Raw genomic sequence first — 14,419 nt, forward strand, 5'->3', positions numbered from 1 at the left:
CCTCGTCTCTCTCCTCGTCTCTCTCCTCGTCTCTCTCCTCGTCTCTCTCCTCGTCTCTCTCCTCGTCTCTCTCCTCGTCTCTCTCCTCGTCTCTCTCCTCGTCTCTCTCCTCGTCTCTCTCCTCGTCTCTCTCCTCGTCTCTCTCCTCTTCTCTCTCCTCTTCTCTCTCCTCTTCTCTCTCCTCTTCTCTCTCCTCTTCTCTCTCCTCTTCTCTCTCCTCTCCTCTCTCCTCTCCTCTCTCCTCTCCTCTCTCCTCTCCTCTCTCCTCTCCTCTCTCCTCTCCTCTCTCCTCTCCTCTCTCCTCTCCTCTCTCCTCTCCTCTCTCCTCTCCTCTCTCCTCTCCTCTCTCCTCTCCTCTCTCCTCTCCTCTCTCCTCTTCTCTCTCCTCTTCTCTCTCCTCTTCTCTCTCCTCTTCTCTCTCCTCTTCTCTCTCCTCTTCTCTCTCCTCTTCTCTCCTCTTCTCTCTCCTCTTCTCTCTCCTCTTCTCTCTCCTCTTCTCTCTCCTCTCTCCTCTCCTCTCTCCTCTCCTCTTCTCTCTCCTCTCCTCTTCTCTCTCTTCCTCTTCTCTCTCTTCCTCTTCTCTCTCTTCCTCTTCTCTCTCTTCCTCTTCTCTCTCTTCCTCTTCTCTCTCTTCCTCTTCTCTCTCTTCCTCTTCTCTCTCTTCCTCTTCTCTCTCTTCCTCTTCTCTCTCTTCCTCTTCTCTCTCTTCCTCTTCTCTCTCTTCCTCTTCTCTCTCTTCCTCTTCTCTCTCTTCCTCTTCTCTCTCTTCCTCTTCTCTCTCTTCCTCTTCTCTCTCTTCCTCTTCTCTCTCTTCCTCTTCTCTCTCTTCCTCTTCTCTCTCTTCCTCTTCTCTCTCTTCTTCTTCTCTCTCTTCCTCTTCTCTCTCTTCCTCTTCTCTCTCTTCTTCTTCTCTCTCTTCCTCTTCTCTCTCTTCTTCTTCTCTCTCTTCCTCTTCTCTCTCTTCCTCTTCTCTCTCTTCTTCTTCTCTCTCTTCTTCTTCTCTCTCTTCTTCTTCTCTCTCTTCTTCTCTCTCTTCTTCTTCTTCTCTCTCTTCTTCTTCTTCTCTCTCTTCTTCTTCTCTCTCTTCTTCTTCTCTCTCTTCTTCTTCTCTCTCTTCTTCTTCTCTCTCTTCTTCTTCTCTCTCTTCTTCTTCTCTCTCTTCTTCTTCTCTCTCTTCTTCTTCTCTCTTCTTCTTCTTCTCTCTTCTTCTTCTTCTCTCTTCTTCTCTCTTCTCTCTTCTCTCTTCTCTCTTCTTCTCTCTTCTTCTCTCTTCTCTCTTCTCTCTTCTTCTCTCTCCTCTCTGTCTCCTCTCTCCTCTCTGTCTCCTCTCTGTCTCCTCTCAATATTCTTTTTTACTTTAATATACTTAAAGAACCTCTTTGAATTGATCTGAATCTTCTCAGCCAAGGCTATATCATGCTCCATTTTCACCCTCCTGATTTCCTTCTTCAGTAAACTCCTATATCCCTTATATACTTTCAGGGATTCCCTTGTTCCCACTGTCTGTACCTGAGCCATACCGCCTACCTTTTTCTGGTCAAAGCCTCATTATCTCTTGTCATCCAGGGTTACCTATTCCTGTCAACCTTGCCCTTCACCGTCATAGGAACATTTTGACCTTGAACTCCAGCTATCTCACTTGTAAAGGCCTCCCTGTTGCCAGAGATCCCTTTGCCTGCAAACAAACTACTCCAGTTGGTTTTAATTCCATTAATGCTGGTGAGAAGTTTCATTTACTGTGCTGCTATACTAGTTATTTTTTTCAAACTGCATGCAAAATTGTCAATTTTTCAGCACTTGTTATACACTAGCTATCAACCATTGAAAACTTGGAAAGAGAAAAGAGAAATCCAATTGCTACTCTTTTTTTTTGGTTTCTTATTATTGAAGACAGCACAAATTATTCTATCCTGATGAAGGGCTCTTGCCCAAAATGACTCTCCTACACACTCCCCCACCGACACACTCATTCTCCTACACACGCCCACACCGATTCTCCTGCTCCTCGGATGCTGCCTGACCTGCTGTGCTTTTTCAGCACCACACTCTCTATTTTGATCTCCAGCATCTGCAGTCCTCACTTTCTCCATAAATTATTCTATGTTATGTGAGTTTAATGGTTGTAGCAGATCACTGACAAAGGTACTTGCAGGGGAGGTAGAGATCACGTCATAACGGCAAGCTAGCCAGATGCAGCCCCAATTGCATATCTTGGTAAACTGAAGGTAACATTGGGTGAAATGTTCCCAGGACCTGAATGACATGGATGACAGTGAGAAATCTGGGAGAATCTCATCAGAGCTCAAGCAGTACCTTTCCTGACATCGAGAGCAACAAGTCAAATTTTCCAATTGAGCTTTTTTCTTTCTTTCTTCATGGGAATCAGCCATCGCTAGCTGGGCCAGCATTTATTACTTGTCTTTAGTTGTCCCCTTGAGAAGGTGGGGGTGAGTTTCTTGAACAGCTGCAGTTGACCCACAATGCCTTTTGGGAGGGAAATCCAGAATTTTGACCCAGTGACCGTGAAGGAATGGTGATATATTTCCAGGTCAGGATGGTGGCTGGATTGGAAGAGAATCTGCAGGTGGTGGTGTTCCCATTTGTCTGCTGCCCTTGAGCTTCGAGATGGAAGCAGTTGTGGGTTTGGAAGCACCTGTCACAGGATCTTTGAATTTCTGCAGTGCACCTTGTAGATGGTACACACTGCTGCAGCTGGGTGTTAGTGGTGGAAGGAGTGGACGCTTGTGGACGTGGTGCCAATCAAGTGCACTCGGGTGCAGAAACATGAACCAGTATTGATATTTGGCCCTCAGTCCCACTTACAGAACAAAGGCTTTTAGCTCTCAAAGCTCAAAATGCTAAAATCAATGTGGGTTAATATTTGAATTACCATATATTGTTAAATAATGTAAAAGTTGACCCCCTATTTTTGGCCAAAAAATCTGAAATTTTCCATTTAACTTCACAGATAACAGATCAACATTTGTGAGTCAAGGTATTATCCTGTACATATTCATTTCCTCATTGCAATGTTTAAGTTTTTCATGCTATTATGTGATTTGACTGTACAATTCACACCAATTTGGTGTGAAAGGGTCAGGTGACAACGACCCTGCTGAAATAGTAATATACCTAGTTGTGGTTTTGAAATTTCCTCATTTTGTGTAAAAATACTCTCCAGAAAATACAAAAAATATACAGCCGTGTTTAAACCGAAAGTTATTCAAGTTGCAGAGAAGACAAATAACTGTGTAGAAGCAAGAGAATTTTGAGTTTCAGAGAACCTTGAGAGACTAGAAAGATATCAAACCATCTTCGGACAACACTAAAACGAAAGTGTGCCAACAGAGGTAAACCTAGCAAGTAGCCACATTGGGGGAAAACAGTTGCTGAGTGGGAACTTGAAAATCATCTTCAAAATGACATATTTTCAAATCATTCAAGAAATGTGGAATTTTGAATGCACTTGATGATACAGAGCATGATTATCTGTGGGATGACATGGATGAAGGAAAAGAAGCGGACGATATGCTATCACTAACAATGGGTGAAGAGGATCCGTATGCTGATATCATTCATTCCGATGATTATGAAGCTTTATTTGGTGCTAAAATGTTGAACAGTGTGATTTTGCAGGATTTTAATCAACTTTTGCATTTGGTGTGTTTAATTTAAGATGTACCAGTAATTGTGATTTAAATCTGTATGATATTTCAACTTCACTTTCTGTATGTATAAATAAAAGATTACTATTGGTAATTCATTTTTTGTTTCATTGTCTTTATCTGGTATTTATCGTAATTTGTTTTTTTTTCCTTTTCAGTTTGAGATCAGTTGGACTTCTGCTGATGATAATGTATGAATTTTGATGGGCACGAATTTCAGCCTCTCAAAAATAGTATCCATGTAATAGTAGACCCCATAAATTTAACCTTAAAAAGTAATCTAAAAATTTTGACTGTTACCCGAGTATATGCAGTAAGTGCCAAAAATGCACCATTTCTGCATTGCCAGCATTGAAAAATTTAGTATCATTACTAAGGGCCAAAACAATGTAAGGAAGAAGTTTACGTCAGTATCTTCCTTCAATCTCATGGGTTTGGATTCAGAGGAATATTTCAATCTTCTTGATTATCCTGGGCCTGGTGAAGGGTAACCATTTCTAAAATTAAGTAGATCACATAAGATATTTTCAGAACTTAGTCCATGCATTAACTTAGTGTGTGTTGGGTTAAAATGTTCCCATTGCTGAAAGAATTGAGAAGCATAATGTATTTATTTCAGGTAATTGACAAAAAAGCAATGGCAACATGTAGAAAGTATTTCATGCATCAAATGGTCAGGATCCGGAATGCGTTGCCTGACCGTGTGGCGAGGTAGGTTCAAATAAGGCATTCAAGACTACAATGGATTATTTTCTGGAAAGCAAAATTTGCAAGGTGACGTCAAGAAGGAGGACAAATGGAACTACGTAGGTGTTTTTGAGAGATTTTTGACACATTTGCTGATTGGCCTCCTTATTTGCAGTGACCACTGTGGTTTTAATGATAACCGGTTCAATGATGCAAATGATGTTGTTCAAATATTAATCTGCAATTGTAGCCACCCAGTTGTTATAACTGAATGTTAAATACTTACCACAGTGTCTGTGTTTTAAAGTCTGGGTTCCCCAGAGCCATAGTTCCACTTCTGAATCTCCCAGTTTATTATTGCTCAGGTTCAGAAATGTTAATGACTGATTTGTAGTGAGAGCACAGACAAGATCCTGTGCACCAATCCATGAGACCAATATTTGTTTGATAGACAGATGTCAGAGATAGTTTCTTTACTCAGAGTTGTAGGGGCGTGGAATGCACTGCCCGCAGCAGTAGTAGGCTCGCCAATTTTAAAGGTATTTAAATGGTAATTGGATAGACATATGGGTGAAAATGGAATTGTGTAGGGTAGATGGGCTTCAGTTTGGTTTCTCAGGTCTGCGCAACATCGAGGGCCAAAGAACCTGTACTATGCAGTAATGTAATGTTCTATGCTTAGAGTCAGAAAGAGAAAGGAAAAAATAATGGGAATTAGTGAAGCAAGTGTGAAATTTGACATGAGCACCCTGATACTAATAAAAATGTTCATTTTGGATGGCAGAACAAAAAAAAATTATTTAAATAGGGAAAAAACAGCAAAAAGTTGCAACAAAAATGGACTTGGGAATACCTGTACGTGAAACATAAGCACAGCAGGTAATCAGGAAGGCTAACAGAATTTTGGCCCTTTTAAGAAATTTGGAGTATAAGAGTAGGGAAGTTTTATTGCAAATGGTCAAAGTGCTTGTGAGATCACATTTGGACTATTGTAAGCAGCTTTGCTCCCCTTATTTAAGGAAAGATTTCATTTCATTTGGAGGCTGTTCAGACAAGGTGTACTAAAATGATCTACGGTATCCAGGGTTTGTATTATGAACCAAGTTTAAGTAGGTTGGGACACTATTCATTGGGGTTTAAAAGAATAAGAGATGATCTAATTGAAATATATAGGATTCTAAAGGAGCTTGACAGGGTGTTTATCCTCTTGGGAGAGTCTAGGAGCATAGAACAAAGTCTTAGAATAAAGGAGCACCAATTTAAGACTGAGATGAGTAGGAATTTCCTCTTTGAGGGTTGAGAGACTTTAAAATTCCTTGCCTTACAGACCTGTGAGATGAAGGGCTTTTGCCCGAAACATCGATTTTCCTGTTCCTCGGATGCTGGCTGAACTGCTGTGCTTTTCCAGCACCACTCTCATCTAAACTCTGGTTTCCAGCATCTGCAGTCATTGTTTTTACCACAGAGATGTGAGGGCAGAGTCCTTGCATCTATTTGAGGATGAGATAGATTCTTTATCAGACGGGGAATTGAGGATTACAGAAAGAGGCAGAAAAGTGGAAATGAGGATTGTCAGATCAGCCATGATCCTATTGAATGGCAGAGGAGTCTTGAGGAGCCAAATGGCCTGCTCCTGTTCTATTTCTAGTGGACTTGTATCGTAATAATAATTTACAATGTGGCACAATCTATAGGAAAACTAACAGTAATGACGTACAGTTATTTTAATATGGAATATTTAAAATTTTGTTTTAATTACATGAATATTATGGTATTTATGAACACTACTGATGTAGTATTGATTAATTTCTTTAACATAGATATTAGCAATAATGTACAAAGTGATTATTGATGACACTTCTGATAAACATTATAATGTACAGTGTTTATACCATTATTACTTCTGTTAATTAATTTTTTTTTCTAATTACACTATCACTGTTACAAACAGCATGCACCTTTATTAATGAAAGCCATTACTGACACTGAAAATAATGTACAGCGTTATTAATGATATGATTACTGAGACTTGACATCACATATAGTGTCAACTATCCAGTTCTTATAATCACAGTCACGCACATCTGGTACTTGCCTCAGTTTCTGTGTTTTACAGTTCAGGCTTCCCAGAGCCACAGTTGTTTCACTCCCAGACCTCAATTTATTATCACTTATGTTCATATCCAACACTGACCAATATGCAGTAAGAGCAGAAATGTCCTGGATCCCAGAATCTGAGAGATTGACATTATTCAGGCTAGGAATTGGGTCAGACAAGAGAAATAATGGACAGCAGAAATTGAATCATGTTTAAATTCAATATGGACAAGAATACTGCAGATATCAATGATAATGTACAATGTTTATAAAGGACAGTGTTACTGATGGAATTAGTGTAGGGTATATCAGAGCCACAAACCGTAATTTCTCTCCTAAATCTCCCAGGCCCTTGTTCTGGAAACTAAACAAAAATAGTGAGAAACGCATTTAGCCCAAACAAAATTTATGCAAAATTTGTTTCTCCAATATTATGGAAACATGAAGTCAAATGAGAACTTCTTTTATGTAAAAATACAATTAAGAGGACAAATTGGAACTTTCTACTACACTTAATAAATGACAAAATAAAACCAATGCTCAATTACACATTACAGGAGGTATACCTCACCTGGTTTCATTTTCAATGGAAATTCAATTTCCCAAGTCAATGGAACAGATAAACAAGACCAAGTGGATTGGTTGTCAGTTCACTATCACTAGTCTTACGCTGTGGTGAAGTCTAATATCACTCAGAACCACAGAGATGCAATGGTGCAGAAAGAGGCCATTTGGCCCATCATGCCTGTGCTGGCTTGAAAATGAGCATCAATACCAGTGCTAATCTCCTGCTTTTCCCCCATACCATTGCCCAGTATTTTTATCCAAATGATCATCCAATGCCCTCTTGAATGTCTCAATTGATCCTGCCTCCTCCATACTCCTAGTTAGCGTATTCCAAATGCCAACTATTTGCTAAGTGAAAAATGCTGGCTTGGATCTTCTGCAAGCAACAATCTATGGACCGTCAACTGCTCAAACCTTTCCATACCCTGGTGTATTTAGTATTTCTTGTAGTATCTTTTGAGCCTGATGTCTTCAGAAGTGAGAAGTGTGGCATCCGTCAGACATCTTTGTTGTTATTTTGTATTTTCAAAGGAAACCGAAGAGACACCTTTTTGCACTAGCTACTTGTGTTTGTGTATGTGTCTGTGGGTGAATGAATGAATGAATAATTGGACTGCAACAGTTCAAAAAGGCAGAACACTAAAAACTTCTTGAAGGCAGTTAGGAATGGGCAATAAATCTTGGTCTAGTTAGTAAAGCCCACATCCTGTGAATGAATTCAGAAAAGGGAAAGGTGGGCACATGGGTGAGACGAGTGGCAGCTTTGGTAATATGATGGATGTGGAGATGCAGGTTCCTGAGGTAAGTCATAGCTAGTCAGGAGATGGTCAGTTCAAAGGCTAGTCAAGTCTGGCAAAGGGGTGCAGTCAGATTGAGGATTAGTTCTTTTGTTTTGGGTGTAGGCCCCATTATCTAGAAGTTCGTTCATGTTTTCGTCCATGCTGGTCTTCCTCTAACTGGTGCAAAGCTCAGTAAAACTGGGGAGAATAAAATAATCAATGCTTGGGATCTTCCCTGACGGGACTCATCACTCCCTATTCCTGTTAGCTTCCCTCAGTCATTTTAGTCGTGATTTGTTTCAGCACATTGACACGTTCCTGCTGGAATTCCTCTGATAAACAATGGCTCTGCTCTGGGAATGAATAACATCACACTTCCTGCTGCTAACCTGAGTGCGGGGATGCTCTTTTGTGTGGGTGCTAGTTGTAGGCACTGGGGCATGCCCACTTAAACAGTGTTGGTGTAAGAACCGCTGAGTCCTGGTTATGCTGCCTTTCTGCATTTGTCTTTGTTCCAATCTTATTCAGCTACCTTGCTGGTACTGTGATGACTGTCTTTGCACCATTCCCATTGATCAGCTCTGTGGAATAACTTCATCACTTTTGTTTCAAGTTTACACCAATGCTTTTTATCCAATGGACCTTTTTTTGCTACTTTTCTCCTGTCTTCAATTTCTCTGATAGTGGTTCATGTATAAGCTCACAGACTTCGGCACCTATTATGTTCCTCACCCAATGCCCATTCCTTTGTCCTATTGATACTACTGTCCATGACAGTGCTTCAGAAATATTCTCAGCCCCTTACTTACTCTTTTTGGTATAGTCGACAGAGTGATGAGCATTATCCAAGATTACAAAGGGATCTTGATCAATTGGAACAATGAGGAGTGGCAGATGGAGTTTATTGCATTTTGGTAAAATAAAGAAGAGCAGGGCTTATACAGTTAATCATTGGGCTCTGAATGGTGTTGCTGGGCAGACAACTCTGGTTTAGGCACATAATTTGGAAATTGTGTCACAGGTGGACAGTGTTGAAGAAAGTGTTTAGCATGTTTGTTTTCATTGCTCAGACCATTGAGTGTAGGAGTTGGCATGTTATGTTATGTTCTCGCAACATTCCAGAAGACATGCTGTGCCCGAAAAAAGACCAGTTTATTCCTAGTGTTTGTTTTCTGTCTAACATCCTGCCCATCTCTGACCCAATCCCATATGCTTTGATTTTACAAACTAATCTCTTCTGTGGGCCCTTAGCGAAAGCCTTTTGAAAGTCCCAGTAAACACATCCAGTTATGTTCTAGTTATTATATATTGGTTATGAAGAAGGGCTTATGCGCGAAATGTCGATTCTCCTGCTCCTTGGATGCTGCCTGACCAGCAACACATTTTTCAGCTCTGATCTCCAGCATCTGCAGTCCTCACTTTCTCCTAAACCCTGTGATCCCCAACATTCTTGGCGTGATTCTTCTGTTCCCCTTTGTGAAGACAGAACCAAAATATGCAATTAGTTGATCTTTTGTTCTCCATTATAATTGCTCCTGTTTTAAGACTCTAAGAGGCCTACATTTGTCTTAACTAATTTTCATTTTTATTATTAGAACACTCAGTTATTTTTAAATTATTTTTATATTTATAATTTTTGGTATTGAGCTGAGTTAAACCTTTGAGCTATGGGCAGCAACTTAGTTTTTTTAAGAACAAACAAGCTGATATCTGTTTGAGGCCAGGCCTGAAAGTTAATTGGACATTGATTCTTGTTAAAAGTGTTCTTTTGATCCTTCGGCTCGTGTGAGGTATTATGACCAAAGAAATGGTAGATGTTTGAATGGTACCAGGAACCTCAGATCGAGAGAGAGAGCCAACTAGTCTAACTGGGGGAAATCAAAGTTTGAGCTGATATTTGAACTCCATTTCAGGAAGAAAGATTGTGCCTGTGCCCGAAGATTTGATTGCTCCCTGCGTTGTTGTACCATTGTCAAATTATTGAAAGTTCAGGTAATAAAACCTCAGTTATAAGAATTAAATGAATAATCCTCAAAACCTACTGGAGGCTACCTGCATACATTGGTGTCTTCATGAACCAAACAAGATACAATCCCCTGTGCCTGTAATGTTATGGATCGTGGAGTTTGCTTAAGTAAACTAGCCAGTCACTCCTGTATTCTTTCTTCCTTTTGATTTATCTCAACTGTGTTTATTTGTCTGTCTTTGAAATTGGGGTCGAGAATCGAAGAAGATTGGGCTTAAATCCTAGACATTAATTAGATTACCTTGTGGTGTAACTTCGTTCTGCTAAAGCTATTGTATTTTTCCAGCAACCGTTTTTTAAACTAGCACCTTAACAATCAGTGCTCTTGCTAAACTGGCAAGAATTATATGTCTCAAATGCCTCAGGTTATTGTGATGTCTGAGTATTTATTTTGTAAACAAAGTATATCAGTGATGTGTATATCCCCTGCACTGTGTATTTTTATATCAAGTTTGATTAGATTCCCTATAGTGTGGAAACAGGCCCTTTGGCCCAACCAGTCCATACTGACCCTCTGAAGAGCAACCCACCCACGCCCATTTCCCTCTGACTAATGCACCTAACACTATGAGCAATTTAGCATGGCCAATTCACCTGACCTGCACGTCGTTTGGATTGTGGGAGGAAACCGGAGCACCCGGAGGAGACCCACGCAGACACAGGTAGCATGTGCAAACTCCACACAGACAGTTGCCCAAGGCTGGAATCAAACCTGGGATCATGGTGCTGTGAGGCAACAGTGCTAACCACCGTGCAGCTCTACGTTTGGGAGATGTGTTGATGTTTTACATAATTTTTTAAAGGATGTTGATGTCTCTTATCTGTGTCACTGATGTTACTCTATCTCTGTGAATACCGCTTTATCTCTGGCCCTGGTAATGACACATTTATATGACTTGTCCAGTTCTGTTTCTAGTAGCCCTGTGATGTTGATATTGCCATTGAACGTGAAGAGGTGATGGTTAGAATTGCTCTCTTGTTGGAGATGACCATTGCCAGGCACTTACTTAGTGTGAATGTTATTTGCCTTTTATCAGCCCTTGCCTAGATATTGTCCCATTAGACAGGGACTGTCTCAGAATTTGAGGAGTTGCAAAAGGTGCTAAACATCATGCAAGTATTCGTGAAGATCCCCACTTCTGACCTTAATGATTGGAGGATAGCCATTGATTATATGTCTGAAAACATCTGGGCACAGGATACAATCCTGAGGAATTCTTGTAGTGATGCCCTGGAATGGAGATGATTGACCTCCAGCAGCCATGGTCGAAGCTTTATCCTGTCACAATGGATGAAGGTGCTGTCACAAATTGTGAAGAGTTGTCTGATTCTATTTTTAAAATGTAGATTGTATAATTTGGGAAAAAGGCAAAGAAAACAATTAGTTTAAATAATTGTTGTTGATCTGGTGCCAATGCAAAGCACAATGGTGGAACAGCTCCTGGCTTGTTACTTATTTGTTTCTGGTTTACTGTCCAGAGCAAGGGAATATAATTGCTATTAAAAATCAGTATTCATGGGACGTGTATAAAAATTGTGTTCTTTATTTGTTCAGTGTATTTGCAAGTTACTTGCTGTTGCTTGATGAGCGCTTTTTTGAAGTGGCTAGCCAAGAACAATGAATGTATTTTTTTTTAAATGTCCAGATGCACGCTCAAGGCTATCTTTACTCAACCTACTAGGACAAGATTTGGAAGTGCTGCTGTTGACCTGGGGTGTACAAAGTTAAAAATCACACAACACCAGGTTAATGTCCAACAGGCGTATTTGGAAGCACTAGCTTTCGAAGTGTTGCTCCTTCATCAGGTGGTTGTGGAGTGGTGTGTGATTTTTTACTGGGACATGGATGACATATTTGTGGTTTCCTGTTTGTGTGCCATTATCAAGAACTGTATTGTTTTTTTTTCCAGCTCTATGAGCTAGACAATGATCCAAGAAGGAAAGAATTTTTGGATGACCTTTTCAGTTTCATGCAGAAGCGAGGTAAAGGTGTCATTTTTCTGTTTTCTCTCTCACTTTCCTAAAGGCACTGATTCCTGATTGTTTCAAATCTGCTAATAACTTCTGTTCTTTCTCTGTGGGAGCCCACCTAGTTAGCAATAGCTAATTAATTGTGATTGGATGGGCTGGTGATGAGAGAGGAAAAAACTGATTGATTGTATCCTTGTGCAGAGTACATGAATGAACTTTCTGCATTTTTCTCTGCATCTGAGACAAATGACAATTCTTGCTGCCTTTTGCTATCCTCACTTAAGGTCTGTGAAGCTAAGGCCAATTGTAGCACCAAACCACAGTCATGGATGAAATTGAATCACACCCAAGTTATGGATTGAACCAAGATGTCAGTTTTAAGCAGTTTTCTCTGTAATTAGATAATGTCTTGAAACTATTGACATTTGAAACATTTATCTTAAAGCTTATATGATGTGCTGCATACAGTGCTTCTTTTTGTATGTTTAATTGGGTGATAAATATTCCCAAGTATTATTGTTTTGTTCCATTTTGTAACGAGGAGTTATCCTAAGAATAACTGGCTAATGCAAATAATTTATGTAATCTAGTTGTAGTAGAATAGAACATAGAACATTACAGCACAGTACAGGCCCTTTGGCCCTCGATGTTGCGTCGACCTGTCACACCAATCTGAAGCCCATCTAACCTACACTATTCCATGTACGTCCATATGCTTGTCCAATGACGACTTAAATGCACTTAAACTTGGCGAATCTACTACTGTTACAGGCAAAGCATTCCATACCCTTACTACTCTCTGAGTAAAGAAACTACCTCTGACATCTGTCCTATATCTATCACCCCTCAATTTAAAGCTAAGCCCCCTCATGCTCGCTGTCACCATACTTGGAAAAGGGCTCTCCCTGTCCACCCTATCTAATCCTCTAATTATCTTATATGTCTCTATTAAGTCACCTCTCCAACGAAAACACCTCAAGTCCCTCAGCCTTTCCTCGTAAGACCTTCCCTCCATACCAGGCAACATCCTAGTAAATCTCCCCTGCACCCTTTCCAAAGCTTCCGCATCCTTCTTATGTGGTGACCAGACCTCCAAGTGCGGCCGCACCAGAATTTTAGTACAGCTGTAGCATATCCTCATGGTTCCGGAACTCGATCCCTCTATTAATAAAAGCTAAAACACTGTATGCCTTCTTAACGACCCTGTCAACCTGGGTGGCAACTTTCAAGGATCTGTCTTCCTGGACACCAAGATCTCTCTGCTCATCTACACTACCAAGAATCTTACCATTAGCCCAATACTTTACATTCCGGTTACTCCGACCAAATTGAATCACCTTACACTTGTCCACATTAAACTCCATTTGCCACCTCTCAGCCCAGCTCTGCAGCTTATCTATTTTTTTTTGTTTTGAAAACAAACCCATAGTTAAGTATGTTTTATAACCAATCTGATGAAAATAAAAGGGCAATCAAACATTTATAAAGTAACCTTGTTCCAGTGATGTGACCCTTCCCTTTCAAGACTGAACATCCAGGACAAAAGTTGCTTTTAAGTTTTAATTTAAATTGGAGAAACCCCTTCAAATGTGAGCTAATTCCTGGTATTTACACAATTATTTTTTTTGTCTGGTGACAGATGGATTAAACTCAGTTTTACTTCATAACTACAGGTATGCTAGTGTGCCGCTGCACATGCATATAACCCCATGAACACCGAGAAAATACGTGGACATCAAATTTCTGAAATTCACATTAGAGCTGTTATATACAAGCTGCTATTCAAAAACAAACTCAGACCAAGTCTGGCAAAATATTAAACTACATTGAGTAGTCTGTTAAGTTAAAATTCTAGAATTTTACAGTTCCATTGTAAAATCCTGGTGAAGTTGAATTTGTTCTTTTGGTACTACATAATGCAACATTAACAGTTACTATCCTTTACCCTCAATTAGAAATATTTTCATAACCATTTTTTTGGCGCAAGTGTCTTCAGTGGGAAAATTCAAATTCAAAATCTGTTTGATGTTAAACTTTGCAGCAGTACTAATTGCATGACACATGAAACAACCTACTATAATCACACTTCTGCCAAAATTTATTTTTAACAGTTAGTATCTTACGATTTTTTTCCTGTTTGAAATTACCAAGTATATATTCTAGATCGACCTTCAACCAACAATAAATTTTGTTAGCAGTCTTCAATTGTTAATTCCAAAATGAATAGTGGGATATACTTTCAAGAGTCAGTGGAAATCAACATCTCTAAAGCTGAAGAATTTGTATTCTGCCTCCAAATTAAATAATAGTGGTCAATAGTTATCTTATAATTTGAATTCTCCTTATAGTTGGAATCAAACTATGCTTATTTCCTTGGAAAAGTTATTGTCAGATATGAAAATCTTGGATATTGTGACTTTAAATGTGTGATTGCTGGTGTCTCTGGTAAATTTGGGGTTTTAACTGTTTTGCCACAAAAACTGTCAAGTTTTTAAAACATAGACTAGAAATCCATGCACAAGTCTGAGGAAAAGTATTTGAAATGCAACAGCAAGTATGGAGAAAAACGCAACTGTTTATTTGAGGATTAGTATTGGATAAAATGATAAATTGAAGATCGCTCTTCA

The 14,419-nt window shown here is 39.6% G+C and overlaps 1 protein-coding gene across 2 annotated transcripts in view; it reads left to right on the top strand.

Annotated features, from left to right (window-relative positions):
• The window catches only part of arid3a (AT-rich interaction domain 3A), a 109,766-nt gene that overhangs the window by 56,902 nt on the left and 38,445 nt on the right, over positions 1 to 14,419 (top strand). For both annotated transcript variants that reach the window (XM_043721024.2, XM_043721025.2), the window contains exon 2: positions 11,732 to 11,804. In XM_043721024.2, coding sequence (XP_043576959.1) covers positions 11,732 to 11,804 — 73 coding nt within the window. The remainder of the gene's footprint in view (positions 1 to 11,731; positions 11,805 to 14,419) is intronic.

This window comes from Chiloscyllium plagiosum, unplaced genomic scaffold (assembly GCF_037043375.1).
Source record: "Chiloscyllium plagiosum isolate Xiang-an unplaced genomic scaffold, Cpla_swu_hap1 HiC_scaffold_28, whole genome shotgun sequence".
NCBI lineage: Eukaryota > Metazoa > Chordata > Chondrichthyes > Orectolobiformes > Hemiscylliidae > Chiloscyllium > Chiloscyllium plagiosum.